Source organism: Triticum dicoccoides, chromosome 6B, assembly GCF_002162155.2.
Source record: "Triticum dicoccoides isolate Atlit2015 ecotype Zavitan chromosome 6B, WEW_v2.0, whole genome shotgun sequence".
Lineage (NCBI taxonomy): Eukaryota > Viridiplantae > Streptophyta > Magnoliopsida > Poales > Poaceae > Triticum > Triticum dicoccoides.
In genome coordinates, this window is record NC_041391.1 from 5,646,536 (window position 1) to 5,667,864 (window position 21,329).

Genomic DNA, 21,329 nt, shown 5'->3' on the forward strand with positions numbered 1-21,329 from the left:
TTATCATGTCAAAAAGGGAACCATCTCATACATGGACGGGTGTGTATCAATAGAATAATATGTACACGTTAGCTAACTGATAAAAGGGAACCCTCGCTGAAAGTTCCTCACTAATGGTGATCATTATAGTTTGGTTAGCTTTGGTCTGCTTTCCCTTAGCCTTTTCCTGCTTTCCCTTTTCATTTGCCTTTGCCACCTACCAGCCTACCAGTACATTACGAATTCTTAAATCTGTTCCTAATACGCGTACCACTACCGTAGAACAAATTCTTAAATCTGTTCTTCCAACTACGCGTACAACCACCTTCCAAGAAGTTCTCAAATCTGCTTTTCCTACTACGCGTACCACCAAATCCCAAGAAGTTCTTAAATCTGTTATTCCTACTACGCGTACCACCACCTTTAAATTTGTTCTTCCTACTATGCGCACCTCCCCCTATCAGGAAAGCCGCTACTCTCTACCTTCACCTTCTGCTTCAAATGTGTCTTGGGTACACCAGTCACTCCTCGCCTACCCATCCATACCGCTTCCCTGCACTTGGGTACGCCTTGGTTCAGCTTCTCTGGTGAACTGAGTGGTCAGCTGCAGGGGCTGCATCGATTAGTTAAGGTACGTAATTTCGTTCCTTGCACCCTTTGCTTAGTCAAGCGGATGGAGGTTCTTACTTACTACAACATAGATTCACCTACTAAAATTAACCTCAACCAGCGACATCAAATGCATTGTCTTTCTTCCTAAGTTGCATGTGTACTTCTCAAATGTCTATTTATCTTTTTCTTCCCCTTATAAATTTGATTTGTTTGATCATATTATAGAATTCCATTACAGGTCTCTTTCTTTCCAAATTCAAAGAAAGTTGTTTCTGATATTACCACTTCAGACACTTCCAGTGAACTACTACTGCCATAATAGAAATGGACCATACAGATGTCAGTGTGCTACCTGATGATCTAGTTGTGGAAATCCTCTCCCGGCTGCCGCTCAAGTCTTTTTGCCGCTTCAAATGTGTCTGCAAACCCTGGCTTGCCTTCTCCTCTGATCCAAACTACCGCAAGAAGCTGCCGAAAATCCCCATTGGTATTTTCTGCCAGTACCAAGACTTTGATAAGAAGGCTACCAAGCTTCTTAGCCAGCCCCAAAACGTTGAGAAAATTGATGGAGCACTTAGTTTCTTGCCACACCATCTGCAACTGGAGCTTATGGATTGCTGCAATGGCCTAGTGCTCTGCATGCATAGGAGCATGGATTGGAGCAGGCGTACAATTACTTGCCACTTCATTATGTGCAACCCGGCAACACAAGAGTGGACGAGGCTTCCTGATACTCGTCCTTACCAAGAACACGATGTTTGTGAAGCTATGTTGGCTTTCAACCCGTCATGTTCCCGGCAGTTCTACGTCTTCAACTTTAGACGGAATCCTTTATCTTCATTCTTTAGTGGACTTGAGGTGTTTTCGTCTGACCTTTCAACATGGCTCGTATATGATGCATGGTGGAATTCCGGGATACGCACTATTATTGGTTACCCACACTTGTTCATAGATGGTTCATTGTATTTGTTTAGTCTGCGACAGAACTCAGTGGAGAGGATCCTGGTACTGAACGGCTTTGAGGCAATGAGTTCTCGCATACCGCCTAATCGTCGAACTATTAAGTTGCCTCGTGACCATTCTGTTGAGCCTCCGAATGGCCTTCCTGTGGGTATGTACACCCGCGGTTACTTTGGCAAATCTCGGGGGGCCATTTACTATGCATTGCCAGAGGAGGATGGGCTTGCGGTCCAGATCTGGAGTCTTGATGTTTCTGGGCCTTACAAGTGGACTGTGAAGTATCGTCTTAGTATGAGGGATGCATTTGGACGGGACGACCTTGCTCACTATGACTCTGCTCAACAGTGCTGGAATTGCGCGTATGAGATTGCTGCTATTGACTTGGAGAGAGAAGTTATCTTCCTGTTGGACTGTTGGGCGAACACGATCCGTTCATACGCCATGAGCAATGGGGAACTTCATGAACTCGATGAAATTGAACAAGATCATGAGCATGTCTATGAGAAGTTCTTCCACTATGTGGCGTGCTACTCAAGGCTTCCAGCTTATGTGCCTTTACCTAAGCCACATTTGCTGGAAACGAAAAGGATTGATCGGCGGACGTGGCGGTCAAAATTGCTAGCAATTGTTGGAAAATCAAGATGGAGATAATCTGTATGCCTTCATTTCGGCGAGTAATAGTGCTGGAAGGAATCAAGCCTAGTCCAGGAGTGATGTTACAAAGGTCTTCTATATTTTTCTTTTGTTCCCATTGTGCTAACTAACACTGTCTGAATACTGAAAACTCCCCGATTTCGGTGTATTGTGTCATCTGATTCCCTGGTGCTCTGTTTCTCAAGGCGCACGTGATAATTTTGTAAAGATATAACAAATGACACTAGTACATATTTTTGCGTGTATATATCTGGCGAACATTACATATTTTATATTAAGAGCCATAGTTTGTAGTGATGTACAACTAATGACACTAGCACATATGATATATTAAGAAGCGTAGTCTGTACGTAGTACTGGCCAACATAGACTAATCAACATAGTCTGTACGTAGTACTGGCCAACATAGACTAATCTTTTGCTGTTTGCTGCCTTTAATAATTCTTGCCAAGTCAATTTGAAATAGAGGGTCAAAAGTAGGCTCCTTAGCTAGCGAACAGGCAAGGGGTTGGTTCAGATATAAAAGTTAATCCAAATGTCAGTGTCAATGCCGCAAGAAAAAAGTACAAATGAGCAGCTGGTTAGTAAAATGGCAGTGAAAACCTGCAGAACCTCATATTGTTCTGCATGAACGTTGTTGACAACAGGATATAGTGGGAACTAACTGAGTTAAGATTGGCATTATAATAACTGACGAAAGTGAAGTTCCTCGCGGTCATTATCTGCAGTCTGGTTGCCATTGTCTGTGCTCTGCTTTCCCTTTGCCTTGCTTTCCCTTTCAATTTTCCTTTGTCTTTGCCATAAATGTTAGAATATATAACCGTATTATGTGTATAGATATACGGTTGTATATGTGTAGTCTTTGTATAGGTGTCCGTATATTGTACGATACGAACTCTGCCTTGTAACCTCTATATATTGATCAATACAAGGCACCACAATGTGTGGTTTCCCCAATCTTACATGGTATAGAGCCTAAAACCCTACCCTAGCCTGTGCCGCCCTCCTCCTCTTTCCGCTGCCACCGAAGCCACCACCCCTCTCGCCGCCGCGCCCCGATCGCCGCCTCCATGTCGCAACCTGACACGGACGCCACGAACCAGGCGCTGGCCGCGGCCAAGGAGCGCCAGGACGCCGAGGCCGCCGAGGCCGCCAAGGCCAAGCTACCTCTCGCGACCTCCCCCGATGGATCTAGGACGAGCACGGGGTCTTTTTCCTTGACCTCTCTGCACGCCCAGGCCGTCGGCCTGCACTCCATCAAGGGACACGTTCCCGTCGAGCTCGCGCTTGACACCGGCGTTCACCGTCAGTGGCGCACCTTCTTCCGCGCCGCTTGCCGCAAGTACGCCCTCCTGGATCATCTAGACTTTGACGCCCCCGACGCGCTGAACCCGGAGTGGTCTCTCCTCGACGCCACCGTCGTCTCTTGGCTCTATGGGTCTGTCTCGCTCAGCATCCTCGACGCCGTCATGACGCCCGGTGACGATCCCCTCGCCGTCAATCTCTGGAACAGCATCAACGGTCTCTTCAACGACCACAAGATCAACCGTCAGCTCCACCTCACGGCCGAGCTCGGCGATCTCAAGATGGGAGAGATGACCATGGCCGACTATCTTCAGAAGGTCAAATCCCTCTACGATGGGCTTGCAGATCTTGGCACCCCCGTTGATGATGCTGAGATGGTGGTCCACTGCCTCAACGGCCTCTCCGAGCAATACGAGGCCGCCGCTGATCTCATCTCCCTCATGCCGGGCATGACCTTCGCGCAGTGCCGCTCGTTGCTCGCGCTCCAGGACATGAAGCGCAAAAATTGCCGCGCCCGCAACTCCGACACGGCCCTCTTCACCAACACCGCCGGCAACCCTGGCAACAGCGGCAACCCGGGCAAGGCCTCTGGAAAAGGAAAGAAGAAGAAGAAGGCTGCCACTGGCGTCGCCAAGGAGATCATCCCGGCGCCCGCGACCCCATTGGCTGCCACTCCCTCCTGGCCTTCACCACAGCACCACTGGAACGGTGCCATCCAGATGTGGCCCTATGGCCAGGGGGGCCTGCTCGGCCGTGCGCCGCCCGCCTACGCTCCAGGCTACGCGCCCCGGCACACCCCGTCGCCGCATGCGTTCTACGCCCAGAACCCGTACGACATTGCCCCCTACGGTTACGGCTACACCCCTGGACAGTCCTCCTACGGACTCCCCGGTCCGGCTCCATCATCACCGGCATCAACAACCGCTTCATGGGACCAGGCCGCGCTCATGCATCAGTTCCAGACCATGGGGCTGCAAGCACCCACCAGGGAGTGGGTGATGGACACCGGCGCCTCCTCCCACTTCGCGTCCGATCCCGGTATGCTCAACTCCGTGTTCCCCCCTCCTCCTCTCGGCGTGCTGTCGTTGTCGGTAACGGTTCCACCCTTCCGATCACCGGTACCGGGCATGCACGTTTTCCTATTTCCACCACCTCTCGTCCTCTTTACCTTCGTAATGTCTTAGTAGTTCCTAACATAGTTAAAAACCTTTTGTCTGTTCGTCAATTCACCATTGATAATCGTGTATCCGTCGAATTTGACCCCCTCGGTTTTTCTGTGAAGGATCTTCTAACCAGGACCGAGATTCTCATATGCAATAGCTTCGGAGCTCTTTACTCCATCCATCCTTCCACTACCAGTCAGCCACACGCCTTCCTCGTCGCCGATGCAGCACTCTGGCACCGTCGGCTTGGGCACCCTGGGCGGCCCGTTATGGAGTCATTAGCTCGTTCTTCGATCATCCCTAGGGAAAAGAATAAAAGTAGTTTGTGTCATGCTTGTCAGTTAGGTCGTCATATTCGTCTTCCTTTTTCTTCTACCAATCGTGTAACCACTACTCTTTTTCAGATAATTCACTGTGATTTGTGGACATCTCCTGTTGAGAGTATTTCTGGCTTTAAGTATTATCTCGTTTGTCTTGATGATTTTACTCAGTATGCATGGGTTTATCCTCTACGGTCTAAGTCAGAAGCTTTCTCGCACTTGTCGTCCCTTCATGCTTTAGCGCTCACCCAGTTTAGTGCACGCTTGCAGGCTATTCAGTGTGATAATGGTCGTGAGTTCGATAATTCTCTCCTCCATTCCTTTGCCCAGCACCATGGAATTGCACTCCGCTTTTCATGTCCATACACTTCGCAACAGAATGGTAAAGCCGAACGCATTATTCGTACTCTTAATGACATTACTCGTACACTCCTTATCCAAGCTAGTATGCCACCTCGCTTTTGGGTTGAAGCTCTTCACACCGCCGTTATGTTGCATAATCGGCTGCCTTCCAAGGCAATCTCGAATCGTATTCCCTTTCGTGCCTTACTTGGCGTAGATCTTGCATATGCTGGTCTTTGGGTTTTCGGATGTCTATGTTACCCCAACACCACAGCCGTCGCTCCGCACAAACTTGCGCCTCGCTCCGTGCCATGCGTGTTTCTAGGGTACCCATCACGGCATCATGGCTATCGTTGCCTTGATCGTTCCACCCAAAAGATCATCATCTCTCGCCATGTAGTGTTCGATGAGTCCACCTTTCCCTTCGCCTCCTCTACATCTTTGTCAACTCCTACTCCTTCCTTGCACACTTATGATTTTTTGCAGGGAGCTGAGTAGCCGGTTTCGTCGATGCCATTCACCATGCCAGGCACGGTGACCCCGGATGCGACTCCACCGTCGCCGCCACGGTCGCCGTCGCCGCCACCACGGTCCTCTCCACGGTCGCCGCCACCGACTTCGCCTCGGTCGCCGCCACCGACCTCGCCTCGGTCGCCTGGGTCCCGGGCCACTGCCGAGAGCCCTGCTCGGAGCTCCGATGGCGACCCTGCTGGGAGTCCTTCTCCTACTACAACCGCGTCACCACCGGCAACGCCGTCGCCAGCACCTGTAGCTGTGGATCCACCCCGGACCCGCCGGACGCGGGCCCCTCCACCGCCTCCATCTCATGCCATGGCCACTCGTACTAAACAGGGCATTGTGCAGCCTAAAAAGATATTTGATCTTCATGTTGAGGGTTTATCTCCCATACCGAAGACTTATCGTGGTGCTCTCGAGGATCCAAATTGGCATTCCGCTATGGTTGAGGAGTATGGTGCTCTTCTCTCCAACAACACTTGGGACCTCGTTGATCCACCTCGCAATGCTAACATTGTTACTGGTAAGTGGATCTACCGTCACAAGATGAAGTCTGATGGTTCTTTGGATCGCTACAAGGCTCGTTGGGTGCTTCGTGGATTCACTCAGCGCGAAGGTATCGATTTTGATGAAACTTTCAGCCCGGTCGTCAAGCCAGCCACTATTCGTACGGTGCTCTCTCTTGCTCTCTCCAGTGACTGGTCCATCCACCAACTTGATGTCAAGAATGCATTCCTCAATGGAACTCTCATCGAGACTGTTTATGCTCGTCAGCCTTCTGGGTTCACTGATCCTCGCTTCCCTGACAAGGTTTGTCGTCTCAACAAATCACTCTACGGTTTGAAACAGGCGCCTCATGCATGGTTTCAACAGTTTGCTTCGTTCATTGCATCGGCTGGTTTCATTGGCTCCAAGTCCGACAGCTCGCTGTTCGTTTATCGGCGTGGTGCTGACATGGCCTATCTCCTGCTCTATGTGGATGACATTATCCTGACTGCATCATCCTCGACATTGTTGCACAATTTGATTGCCACTCTTCGTACCGAATTCAGTATGACGGATATGGGCGATCTTCATTATTTTCTGGGCATCTCTGTCACACGCAGCAAGGACAATCTGTTCCTCTCACAGGAGAAGTATGCATTGGATCTTCTTGACAGAGCTGGCATGTTGCAGTGCAAACCCATCTCTACTCCAGTTGATACTACCTCCAAACTTTCAGCCAAGTCCAGTGATCCCGTTGCAGATCCCACCGAGTATCGTAGTATTGCAGGCGGTCTTCAGTACCTCACGTTCACTCGGCCGGACATCTCTTATGCAGTGCAGCACATTTGTCTTCATATGCATGATCCTCGGGCTAATCATTTGCTACTTGTGAAGCGTGTGCTTCGCTATATCCGCGGCACCACCGGCCATGGCCTCACTTTGTTTCGACGCAGCTCCAACAAATTGCTGGCCTACTCTGACGCTGATTGGGCAGGTTGCCCTGACACTCGCCGGTCTACCTCAGGTTATTGTGTCTTCCTTGGCAATAACCTGGTGTCGTGGTCTGCTAAGCGGCAGCACACGGTCTCTCGGTCTAGCGCCGAGGCCGAATACAGGGCAGTTGCAAATGCCGTGGCTGAAACATGTTGGTTACGGCAACTTCTTCAGGAGCTTCATCGACCAGTGACTGGTGCCACTGTGGTGTTTTGTGATAATGTGAGCTCTGTTTACATGACACAGAATCCCGTTCATCATCAGCGCACCAAGCATGTGGAGATCGATTTGCACTTTGTGCGCGACCGTGTCACCACAGGCGAGGCCAGGGTTCTTCACGTTCCGAGTTCTTCTCAATTTGCGGACATTTTCACCAAAGGATTGCCATCCCCTCTCTTCTTGGATTTTCGGGACAGTCTTAACATTCGTCGACGCCCGTTTACGACTGAGGGAGGGTGTTAGAATATATAACCGTATTATGTGTATAGATATACGGTTGTATATGTGTAGTCTTTGTATAGGTGTACGTATATTGTACGATACGAACTCTGCCTTGTAACCTCTATATATTGATCAATACAAGGCACCACAACGTGTGGTTTCCCCAATCTTACAATAAACCTACCAGCCATCCAGCTTCCAAGAAGTCCTTAAATCCGTTCTTCCTACTACATGCTACGCGCACAACCACCTTCCAAGAAGTTCTTAATTTATTCTTCCTACTACGCGTACCACCACCTTCCGAGAAGTTCTTAAATCTGATCTTATTATGCGTATCACCACCATCCAAGTTCTTAAATATGTTATTCCTACTACGCCTACCTCACCAACCAGCGCAACCGCGGCTCTCTCCTTTCACATTTTGCTTCTGCTGCTCCTCTATTGCAGAGCACACCCACCACTCCTCTCTCCCCAAGGTTCTCGTTCTACTCTACAAAGCCCTACCTCTTTACCTCCACTTGAGTACCCTCTGTTCTGACTACCCTAGTGACTAAGGCCCTGTTCGGATCCCCTCCACTCCCCAATTGCAGCTCCCGGAGCGGAGGGAGCACCAGCACAATCGCGCGGAGCGGCTCGAACCCAGCTCCTCGCGCGGAGCGGAGTTGGGAGTCTGGAAAGCTTTCGAACAGGCTATAAGTGGCCACCTGCTCCTGCTGCATCGATTTGGTTCTGCAGTTAAGGTAGGTAATTTTGTTCATCCTTGCACCATTTTGGTTGGTCAAGCTCTATCAGCGGCGTAGCCGTATGTCTACCTTTTCTCACCTGAAATTCCATTTGTTTGATCAACTGATTGGACTCCACTGCAGGTTTGTTGCTGATATTATCAGTTTGGACTTCGAGTGAACTACTAGTACCATAATAGGGGGATGGAACCTATGGTTGTCGGTACACTACCTGATAATCTGGTGGTTGAAATCCTCTCTCGGCTGCCGTTCAAGTCTTTTTGCCGCTTCAAATGTGTCTGCAAGTCCTGGCTTGCCTTCTCATCAAATCCAAACTACCATGAGAACCTGCCAAAAATTCCCACCGGCCTTTTCTGCCAATACCAAGACCTTAATAAGAAGGCTACCAAGCTTATTGGCCAGCCCCGAAAGGTGGAGCAAATTGATGGAGCACTTAGTTTCTTGCCACAGTACCCACAACTGGAGCTTATGGATTGCTGCAATGGCCTAGTCCTCTGCATGCGTAGGAGCATGGATTGGAACAACCGTAAAATTATCTACCACTTCATTGTGTGCAACCCCGCAACACAAGAGTGGACGAAGTTACCTCATACCCGTCCTTACCAAGAACATGGTATTTGCCAAGCTATGTTGGTTTTCAACCCATCATGTTCCCGACAGTTCTATGTCCTCAACTTTAAACGGGATCCTTCAACTTCGTTCTTGAGCGGGCTCGAGGTGTTTTCATCCAACCTTTCCACATGGCTTGTGTATGATGCATGGTGGAATTCTGGGATGCCCACTGTTATTGGATACCGACACTTGTTCATAGATGGTTCACTTTATCTGTTTAGTCTGCGGAGGAATTCAAGGAGGATCTTGGTGTTGAACGGCTTCGAGGCGATGAGTTCCTGCATTTGTTGGGAAACCAAGCTGGAGATGATTTGTGTGTCTTCAGTTCGGCAAGTAATACTATTGCTGTATGAAAGGAAGGAAGCTGGCCTAGTCTAGTAGATGGTGTTAAGAAGGCCTTTTTGTTGAAGTACTTTTTGTATCTTCATTTTGCTTCCATTTGGTTAATTTGTAAGGGTCTAATCAAACACTCTGAGTTCTGAAATATCTCTAGTTTTCTTGTAATGTGCCGTCCATGTCTGTTGCTGTAAGATTAGAATAAAAAATTGTCGTGTCAGTTAACCAAGTTATTGGTGTTTGTGCTTGCTGCTAAACCTGCTATGTTTGGGCTGAAACTGTAGTTTCAGTTCGGTTGAGCAACCATCGTCAGACCGATTTTGCTTCCTCTACAGTTTGTATTAGTGTTCAGTCATGTAAATGAGTAATAAATGGACGCGCTACAGCAGCAGCAAGAAATGGAAATGGTCTGCTTTGCTTCCTGTACAGCAGCGGCTAAACTAGACACGCATTAGACACCGTACAGCAGCAGCTACACACTGGACAAACACTTGGTTTCAAACTTTGGGTTCCAACAGGGTGTGGATTGGTTTGGCTTCAAAATACCTACAGTATGGATTGGTTTGGATTATAGCTTTTTGGCCTGGTTTAGTTTGGATTACAAACTATTCCCAGGTTTACTTGCTGCAAATAAAGAAGCGACGGAGCGCAAGGGAAACTGCAGGAACCAACTGCGAGACTCGCTCGTGTCGCCTCCCTTCTTCCCCGCCGCCGCCGGAGGAGGCCGGCGAGCGAAGCTCACCCGGCGGACGGCGGGCTCTCCTCCTCTCTCCGCGAGGGGATCTCTGGCCGAGGTGCGATGGCGACCCTGAGCGCCCAGCGTGGAGGCAGAGTTGGCACGTTCGGGCGGCGACCCGATGGGATTCCGGTGGCGGCTAGGCTACCACGGCTGCGGGGCAACGTGGGGCCTGCCATTGCGGCTGGCGGCAGTGGATCTAGAGTTTCCCACCCCAGATCGGTTCTCCTTCGTCATCACGCGGACCCCTGGTTCGGTGACCTTGGGCATGGCGGTGGTGGTCATCTCCTTCATCGGGGGTGGTTCGCCAGAAGGCTAGGTGGTCGGATCTCAGATCCGTCATTAGTCCCGGTTGCGAGTTGGGGAAACGTAGTTGCAAGGGAAACATAATTTTTTTTTGGCTTTTTTTTCTTCATGGGTTTCCTCGGTTCTTTTTTCTTACTTTGGTGTTTCACCATTTTATTCCGGTTTTTACTAATTTTTTTCTTTCTTCTTGGTTTTTCTTCATTCCTTTCTTTGTTTTTATTGTTTTTTTCTATTTTATTTACTTTATTTTTCTTTCAAATACATGTGGGTGAACATATTTTTGAATCCGTGCCAAATATTTGCCATACACCGTAAGATGGAATTTTGCCAAGACATGAGATAATAGCTTCTAACTGATGCCATTGTACCTGGATTTTTTTTCTTTCAAATGAAATGATTGAATGAAAATGTCACAATAATTTTTTGTTAATGTTCCGTGTAATTCAAAAAAATGGTAAAATATTCGTTTACATGATTACAAGGATTTCTTTACGCCATAAAATATTTTTTAACAATGTAATATTCCTTTTCAAAAAACAAGTAAACATTTTTAAATGTTATATACATATTTTAATGGTATAAATGTTTTCTAAAAATTGGACGAACATAGTTTCACATTGCATGAACATTTCTAAATTTGTGATGAACATTTAAAACAAGTTATAAGTAAAAATATTTTATTTCTAAAATGTAAAAAATATGACACCTGTAATATCCATGTGACGAACCCACGTGGCTACTGAGCTGGCCCACTATCCGCTCCCTGTAGGCACGAGCTAATGTCTCCCATAAAGCGAGCTAATGTCTCGCATAAAGCCGAATGTAGCCAAGCCTATTGAATGGCCCTGATGATGGTGTCTTGAGAAGCCTGCTAGGCAGAAGAATCATATTTGCCGCATAGGACGACAAATAGCTAATAAACACATCCCCCCTCATGCGCGGTACTGGGCCGGCCCACTCCACTGTTTTTGTACTTTTTCCACCTTGTTTGGGAACATTACTGACACCCCTCCTAAACCGGTTTATTTTTATGTTTCTTTATTTTGTTCCAAATATTTTTTGTTGGTTTTGTTGGTTTTTGTTTTCTTTATTTGTTTTCATTTTTCATTGCACTTCATATTATCCAAATTTGTGAATACTTTTTTTTCAATTCTTGAGCGTTTTTGAAATGGCAAATGTTTGAATTCGTGAAGATATTTTGATTTTGCAAACCATTTTTTAGGTCAAAATTTTATTTCATTCCCGATTTCTCTTTGAATTTGCAAACATATTTTGAATTCATTACAAAAATATACTATATATGAGATTCATGGAGACCGAGCTTCAAACTTTGACTACGAAGCTTGTGCTCTTTCTCATTGGTGGTATCGTTCTTGTACAGGTGTTAGCCCGTGATGCAGTAGAGCATCCCGTCGCCGTCGACCTAGACACACGTAGGGTCGTCGTAGAGTGAACTGTAGATTATCATGGCTATAGTCCATCATGCTTGCTTTTTATTTTGTAAATGATAAATCCCGAATGTTTCAAAATTTATCGAAGTCCATTTATTTTGACATTTGATTTTTCAAATTTCATATCTTGTGAACGAAATGTCCATACTAAGTTATGTTTTCATATTCGTGTTTCTCCTGGTCAGCGCTTTCAAATAAGCTACATTTTTGATAAATTATAATGATTTTTTAGAAAATATGTTAAGTTTCAACTGTTAAAACTTGGTACAAGCAACTGGTAAAAACATGTATTTTGTGCAATAAAAGATTGCTTCAAATTTTATCTCTAAAGCTTGGTATAAGGAAGCGATAAAATTGGTATACTTTGCAGATCATTTGGCAATCGAGCGGACGAACTGGGCTTGCCAAGTGCGTGCCCTGGGAAGGATGGATTACTGGAGGTTGTATCATTGGGCAGTAGGGCTAGAATGCCTGACATGACATCCTTGTAAGAAATTTACAATATATTTCAGATCCATGTTATAAAATACAACAAAAAGGAGTGTTGGCCCTATTTCTCCTAGGCAACGCTATGCGTCAGCCAGCAGATCCTTTTAAAACTTTGTTGACATCATTTTATTTCTTTATGGCAAAAAGCATAACCATGTTGGGTCTGGAGGTGAAATTTCTTTCTCTCCATATTCTCATGATCTTCGAAATTCAGCTTCTCCAAGACATAACGTCTTGCATGATAGGGGATGCACTAGTCGAATTGTAAAAACGGAAGTTACACTTTCATGAAGATCATTGGACATTATAAACTTGATTCTTTGTAATAGTTTGAGATATGATGATAGTAATATGTGAGTTATGTTGGTTAGTAATTATGCTTTAGTAAGAATATTGGTGTTAAGGTTTGTGATTCCTTATGCAAGCACGAAAGTCAATAGTTCTGCAATGAAATTATATCCTACTTGTGGTGCATTATTTGGTGTTAATTATGTTTAATGCTCCTCTATGAGAATTTTTGTTTCTTGGTTGATTGTTTCTCAATCTTTTTGCTAGCCTTTCCTTGTGCTAAGTAGGAATACTACTTGTGCATCCGAAATCCTTAAACCCAGTTTTGCCATATGAGTCCACCATACCTACCTATTATACGGTACTTCCGTGTCGTTCCAAATAAATTTATATGTGCCAACTCTAATTTTCAAAATAATTTTCCTCTTTGTGTGTTCGTACCGCTCACGAAGCAGTAGGGTCTAACTTTTTCATACACATTGCACTTATTTGGTATATACAAAGAATATTTTTTATACACGTTTAACATTTTTCAAATACATGATTAATATTTTTACAAATACATGTTTTCCAATTTTTTTAATACATGTTCATTTTTCAAATACCTTATTAACTCTTTTTCTTTCAAATATATATTTTTAACATATATTTGAATTCATGTTAAATATTTGCCATAAACAGTAAGATGGAATTTTGCCAAGACAAGAGATAATAGCTTCTAAGTAATGCCGTTGCACCCGGATTTTCTCTCTCTTTCAAATGGATGATCGAACGAAAATGTCACAATCGATTTTTGTTCAAGTTTGAAACATTTTTTGAATTACACAGATTTCTTGACATCATAAATTATTTTTTAACAATGTAATATTCATTTTTCTAAATGAGTAAACATTTTTAAATGTTACATATATATTTTCAATGGTACAAATATTTTCTAAAAAAATGGACGATCATATTTTCGCATTGCTTGAACATTTCTAAATGTGTGAGGAACACATAAAATAAGTTATTATTAAAATACTTTTATTTCTAAAATTTTAAAAAACATGACACCTGCATAACACCCATGTGAAGAACCCACGTGGCTACTGTGCAAGGTAATGTCTCGCATAAAGCCAAATGTAGCCACGCCTATTGAATGGTGTCGTGAGGAGCCTGCTAGGCAGAAGAATAATATTTACCGCGTAGGTCGACAAATAGCTCATAAGCACGTACCACCTCATGCGCGGTACTGGGCCGGCCCACTCCACTGTTTCTGTATTTTTCCCACCTTGTTTTGGAATGTTTCTGAAACAACACAAAAACCAGTTTATTTTTATGATTCTTTGTTTTGTTTTTTCAAAACTTTTTTGTCGGTTTTCTCTGTTTTTCGTTTTCTTTATTTATTTTTTCGTTTTCCTTTTTCATTGCACTCCATATTATCCAATTTCATGAAGACAATTTTTCAATTCTTGAGCATTTTTAAAATGGAAAATGTTTTCGAATTCATGAAGATATTTTGAATTTGCAACCCATTTTTTAGGTCCCCATTTATTTAATTCATGATTTATCTTTGAATTTGCAAACATATTTTGAATTATTTAACATTTTTTTGAAATTTACAATTGTATTCTAATAGACGGTCTTTTTTTCGTATTCACGTGCATATTTCAATATGTTAACATTTTCTGAAATCTAAAAAAATCAATTCTCCAACATATTTTGAATTTGTGAACTTTTCTTGAATTTGCAAAGTTTTATGGAATTTGCGAACAACCTATTGAATTCTGGAATATTTTTAAAAATCACAAGCATATTTTGAATACATGAACTTTGTTTCAATGTTTGAACATTTTGAAAATATCAATCATTTTTCAATTCGCCATCAATTTTTGAGTGCACCAAACATTTTTAAATCTTTGGTTTTTTTAATTCATGAACAACCTTTTGAATTCGTGAAATTATGAAATTATGATGATTTTTTAATTTGTGCACATTTTTTAAATTTGTGAACATTTTTTTAATTCATGAACATTCTTTGAATTTGCGTACAACTTTCTGAATTCATGAACACTTTTAAATTCCATGAACAGCTTTTAAAATTCACAAACATTTTTCAATATCATGAAGATTTTGTCAAAATCGGGAACATTTTTGCAGTTCATGACTTTTTTGAATTCGTAAACATTTTTTTGTAGTGAAGATTTTTTTTAGAATAAGAATTTTTTTTTCCATTTGCTAATATTTCAAAATTCCAAGAAATATTTTTGAATCTTTAGTCGTTTTCTAAAATTCATGTACGACCTTCTTTATTTTGCTGAATGTTGCCTAGCAATAGCTTCTTTTTCAAACTCGGTAGGACATCATCATAATATTTTTGCTGAATCCGTTCGTGCAACTTCTTTTTCAAATGAACCGTCATGCAAACGAACAAGATAAACAAGCAGATGAAGTAATGGGCTGATCCAAGAATCATCGAGGAGAGCGCACGTTGAGCTGCGCATTTGCTCCCCTCCCCAAATCATCCCGTATACAATTCCCTTTGTCTAGCGGTATTTTACTTGCCCGAGATTCGATCGTCGATATGCCGATACCTTGTTCAATCTCGTTACCGGCAAGTCTCTTTACTCGTTCCGTAACACATCATCCCGTGATCAACCCCTTGGTCACATTGTGCACATTATGATGATGTCCTACCGAGTGGGCCCAGAGATACCTCTCCGTTTACACGGAGTGACAAATCCCAGTCTCGATCCGCATAAAACAATAGATACTTTCGGAGATACCTGTAGTGCACCTTTATAATCACCCAGTTACGTTGTGACGTTTGATACACCCAAAGCATTCCTACGGTATCCAGGAGTTACACGCTCTCATGGTCAAAGGAAGAGATACTTGACATTGGCAAAGCTCTAGCAAACGAACTACGCGATCTTTGTGCTATGCTTAGGATTGGGTCTTGTCCATCACATCATTCTCCTAATGATGTGATCCCGTTATCAACGACATCCAATGTCCATAGCCAGGAAACCATGACTATCTGTTGATCACAACGAGCTAGTCAACTAGAGGCTCACTAGGGACATATTGTGGTCTATGTATTCACACGTGTATTACGATTTCCTGATAATACAGTTATAGCATGAATAAAAGACTATTATCATGAACAAAGAAATATAATAATAACACTTTTATTATTGCCTCTAGGGCATATTTCCAACACCGACTTCATCCTTTTCATAGCCATTCATAAATAGTTAGCAGAGCGAACTGAAAAAATTCCGTTTTTTGTAAAATTCCAAGCTAGGAAATCCTCTAAATTGGGACCGCCAACAGCAATTTGCTTTATATCGGATGTGTCCGACTCCGAGAACATCTCATCAACCTTCTCACAATCCCATGTAGTACCCTCAGAATTCAGTAGATCAGCAACCTTTGTAACACCTTGGATATATTGCTGACTCAGTGGTCGCAAGAATTCATTCCTCGGGATTCAATTATCATGGTGGATATTAACACGGGAACCATCACCAATCCTCCAAACTAAACCTTCTCTCAGAAGATCTCTTCCATAAATGATACTCCGAAATGTGTACGAAGCATTTGACGGGCATGTTGTTGTCAAAATAGAGTTATCCCTGAAATACCTTGCTTTTAGCTCCCTAGCAAAAAGGGAGGAAGGTGAAAACAAGATCCTCAACATCTGCTTGGTAAAAGATCCTGATTAAAAGCTTCTGAATCCCTAAAACCCATTCCACCATCCCTCTTCAGTGCACACATCTTATCCCACGAGACACAATGAACTTTCCTTTCACCATTCATCGCACCCCATCAGAATTTTGAAGAGATCGAAGTCAGGTTCCGGCACGTCTTCTTTGCAAGATGAAAACAACTCATGGTGAACGTAGGTGTAGCTTGTAGTCCCGATTTGATAAGCATCTCCCTAGCTTGTTTGGAGAGTCCTTGACCCTTCCAACCCGTCACTTCCCCTTTCGAACATTCAGTCACATATTTAAAAGCCCCATCCTTTGATCTCCCAACCTGTGTTGGGAGAACAATATATCTTTCACTAAGAGCTTCGGACTCAATCCCCACATTTTTTTTCAACTGAATCTTGTTCTCTTCTGCACAACCTTTACCAAAGAAAATAGAAGATTTTTGCAGATTTACCTTTTAGCCCGAGGCAGCCTCATATCTCACAAGGATATCTCTAAGAACTCTCATACCATCCTCAGAGCCTTCCAAGAAAACAATACTATCATCAGCAAATAATAAGTGTGTCACATTGGGACCTGTGCATCCAAACATAACATCCTTAATAAGATTGTCATATTGAGCCTTCTTTAGTAGAGCAGAAATTCCTTCCACACATAATAGGAACAAATAGGGAGAAAGAGGATCCCCCTGTCGAAGGCCTCTAGACGGGAAAAAACATCTCGAAAGACCACCATTGAGTTTAACCGAGAAATTAGCAGAGGTGACACATCTCATAATCATCGAAATCCACGAAGGTGCAAAGCCCATTTTAACCATCATCTGCTCAAGGAAGGACCACTCCACCCTATCATAAGCCTTCATCATATATAGCTTCACCGCACAAAGGCTTTTCTTCCTTTTCCTAGTACGTAAAGCATGTACACACTCATAAGCAACTAGAACATTATCCCTGATGAGTTTGCCAGGAACAAAAGCACTTTATTCCTCTGAGATGAGAACAGGCAAAATGACTTTCAATCTATTAGCCAATACATTTGTCGCTATCTTATAGAGCACATTACCAAGATTTATGGGTGTAAATTGGGACATCACCTCTGGAGAGAATTTATTTTAGGAATCATGACGATCACCATTGCATTAAAAGAATCCGGAGTAGTAGCCCCATTAAGGAAATCCCTTACCGCTGCACACACATCATCTTTCACTAGCGACCAGTGCCGCTGATAGAACAATGCTGGCAGACCATCAGGACCAGGAGCTTTGGTCGGTCCCATCTGAAACAGAGCAACTTCAATCTCATTATCTGTAATCAGTTCTGTGAGTTTAGCATTCATACCATCCGAGACCGCCAGAGCAATATTGTCCAACACAGCCGGAGCATCATTTGAACCCTCAAAGGAGAATAGATGTTCATAGAAGGATGCTGCCACTTTACGCATTTCCTCATCCACGAGACATCAAGAATCATCCAACTTTAACAAAGCCTTAATAGTATTCTTTCTTTTCCTACCAGTGGCTATATTTTGAAAATATTTGTATTTCGGTCCCCAGCCTTTAGCCAATCCACGCGGGATCTTTGCCTATACATGATTTTTTCACGTTCATAAATCTCTCGTAGATGATCCTCAATTTTCTTGATCTCCTGAGAAAGACCAGTCTGAATACTCCCAGTAACAGTAATTTTCTTGATCTTGCATCAGCTAAACGCTTCTTGAGCTGGGCAATCTTCCGACCAATAGACCCAAAAACCTCCCGAGCCCATTTCTGCATACTCCCAGTAACAGTAGCTAGTCTCTAAAACACATCATCAAGATTCTGGCCACCTGAGTCGGCCGCCTCCCACGCCTCCGCAACCATAGCATAATATTGATCATGCCACGTCCATGCTTCTTCATGTCGAAAAGGGAGAACCCCTCCCGGTTTGGCACATGGAGCCGTCTCCATGGCTCTAATCAGCAGCGCCTGGTGGTCTGACTCCTCAGTGATGATATGCTCCACTAACGACTTCGGGAAGAGTTCAATAAAATTATCATAACATGTTTCCCTAACCAATCTCACTTCTATATTATCACTCCCATCTCTCTTATTATCCCATGTGAACGGAAAACCTAAGAAACCCATGTCAGCAAGACCGCAGTCGGCCAAACAGTCACGAAAATCTTCCATTCACTACTAGGAAAAGGCCGGCTATAGTGGCGCACCTGTTTTGGCTACTAATGACGCACTACAGGTGCACCACTAGCATCACGCCATTAGAATTTTATACTAATGGCGCATCCCTGGTGCGCCATTAGTATACCAGATACTAATGGCACACCAGGGAGTGCGCCATTAATATATCACACGGTGCGCCATTACTACCTGACTTAGTAATGGCGCACCACATAGAAGTGCGCGCCATTACTAACAATTTCTTTTCAAATATTTTTTCAGATTTTTTTTTCAATTTTTTTCAATTTTTTTTATTTTTTCTTAATCTCGGGTCACTATGCTTAATCTCAAGTTAAATCGCACTAAGTGGTCAAACTTCCTGGAAGGTAACCCATCCTCACACTACTCCAGCCTGAGCACGCTTAAGTTCATAGTTCTATCCAACCCGAGCACCATCTCACTTAACAGGCACTTGTTGATATATTTATCATATCAATCCTATTAAACCTTGTTGATGTCTAGGACTTTGTTCATGTTCATGAGTATGCTGAAATTTAGAAAAATATTTCAAACTTCCCGGTCATATTACGTATCATTTCTTGAAAAAAATTCCAAAAAAAATTGAAACCATTTTTTTCCTGTTACTAGTGGCGCACCTAGCAAACTGTGCGCCACTAGTAAGTTTGAAATTTTTTGAATTTTTTTGCCTCCAGATCTTAAAAGCCCCATAACTTTTTTCTGTTTGGTTTTTGAGGATTTTGAAGATGTTTAACGGGGTTCCCCCCGTTAAATTTGGATTTCACTTTTCGAGTAGATGATTCTTCATATAAAAAACTTTTTGATCCGAGTTCGTATGCAAAAGTTATGCCCATTTTACAAATTCCAGAGAGATTTTGCAAATAAAGTCGAAATTCATATTTGTAAATTTTCCCAACAACTAGACCACATATCACATGGGAAACTTATTTTCTTTTATTTTTTTGACATTTTCATCATTTACTTTTATTTATTTTTAAAACTGAAAAGGCGGTCCACAGGGGGATGCATTTGGTGGAATTTTTGGCCAAGTTAGTAATGGCGCACCGTGGGAGTGGTGCGCCATTACTAGTCAACTAGTAATGCCGCACCACACACATGGTGCGCCATTACTAGTTTTGAAAAAAAAAGATGAAAACAAATTTACTAGTGGCGCACCATGGATGTGATGCGCCATTACTAGTTTAACTAGTAATGACGCACTATCACCTGGTGCGCCGTTACTAGTTTTGAAAAAAAAGTGAAAAAAAATACTAGTGACGCACCGTGGATGTGGTGCGCCATTACTAGTTTAACTAGTAATGGCGCACTATCCCCTGGTGTGCCATTACTAGTTTTGAGAAAAAAAAATAAAAAAATTGTTACTAGTGGCGCACCGTGGATGTGGTGCGCCATTAATATTTGGACACTAATGACACACCAACACATGGTGCGCTATTAGTATATAGTAGTGGCGTACCACATGTGTGTTGCGCTATTAATGTCCATATTATCTATAACTCTTTTCCTAGTAGTGATTTAAGCAAAACTTCGAGGATTGCCACCATGTTGATCGGTATGAAAGAATGCCTCATTATAATCGCCAGCACACAACCAAGGGAGATTATCCTGGACAGTCGACTAGCGCATTATTTAGTCAACGTTACTTTTTGAGATGTATATGCAATAACATGTACTTGGGAAGAAAAAAGCACGGTGGTGAGGGTAACTTTTGTACTAGTAGAATGCACGTGCGTTGCTATGGCTATAGTGCATGTAAGTGAGTCAAACAAATTATTAAGGTCCTCTTCAAGATCCAAGCTCATTTCTTCCTCATAGCTCATTTCTTCAAGACCAGAGGTTGTTTGACAGCACAGAATAACCCTGGCCAGTCTCGACCCCCATGTCGCCTCGCCGAGCGAGGCGACTGGGGGCTCCCCTTCCCTCCTCCTCCCAGCGCCCCCCTCTCCCCCTCCCCCTAATCCCCTCCTGTCACCACTGGCGTTGGCCACCGGGACTTGCTCGCATGGTGTCGGCGGAGGCGGGCCCATTCTTTCTCCCCCCATGCGACGTTGCGGCTTGGGTGGCGGCGGCCGGCGGTGGTGCATCCATGTCGGCGACGGATCCGGCAGCGGCGCGTCTTCGCGGGCGGCGCAGCTTCGGGTGGCAAGGTGGTGGTGGCGCGGCTGCTTGGCTGCGGGGCGGCGCGATGGCTGGCGGCAGCGCCTTTTCGGCCCAGATTTGGGACCTTTTGGGCCCCATCTGGGTCTGGGCGGTCCTAGCGTGAGCTCGACGTCTCCGGTGGACGGAGGTGTGGCTCGGGCTAGGGGTGACGGAGACAGCGGCGCGTGTACTGCAGCGCGGCATCGGAAGCTTCACGAGCCCGCTTCAGGCTCGGTCGGGCAGGGGTGCCTAGTTTGCTCCTAAGCTACGTCCAATCTGTTACCGCTGGGGGTGGTGGAGGTTGTCCCCTCCCGCGTGCCTGCTATCCCTGCTGCTCCCCATTTCCGGCTGCTTCCTCTTGATCCTGTCGGTCTCGCTTCACTTGCCACAGTGAGACGACCATGGTGACTGCAAGACCTTGGTGGCGCATATTGGTGGACGGCAAGTATGGTGGAGTGCGATGGATCGTCCGTGGTCGTGGTTGGTTGGCGGTTGGGAGAAATCCTTGTCAGCTTGTCCGACAGCGACGCAGTGATGCCCTTGGGCGCCGATGTGCCTTCCTGAAGGACGTC

At 44.3% G+C, this 21,329-nt stretch overlaps 2 protein-coding genes across 2 annotated transcripts; both read left to right on the forward strand.

Annotated features, from left to right (window-relative positions):
• The first annotated feature begins 451 nt into the window (after positions 1 to 451).
• On the forward strand, positions 452 to 2,367 carry LOC119325309 (F-box protein At5g65850-like). The gene is made up of 2 exons (XM_037599056.1): positions 452 to 610; positions 830 to 2,367. Exon 2 carries the CDS (start codon positions 916 to 918, stop codon positions 2,200 to 2,202), a length of 1,287 nt encoding a protein of 428 aa, XP_037454953.1. The 5' UTR covers positions 452 to 610; positions 830 to 915; the 3' UTR covers positions 2,203 to 2,367.
• Positions 2,368 to 8,171: 5,804 nt separating this feature from the next.
• On the forward strand, positions 8,172 to 9,610 carry LOC119325418 (putative F-box protein At1g47300). Its single transcript, XM_037599172.1, has 2 exons — positions 8,172 to 8,511; positions 8,638 to 9,610. Exon 2 carries the CDS (start codon positions 8,698 to 8,700, stop codon positions 9,502 to 9,504), a length of 807 nt encoding a protein of 268 aa, XP_037455069.1. The 5' UTR covers positions 8,172 to 8,511; positions 8,638 to 8,697; the 3' UTR covers positions 9,505 to 9,610.
• The last annotated feature ends 11,719 nt before the right edge of the window (positions 9,611 to 21,329 follow it).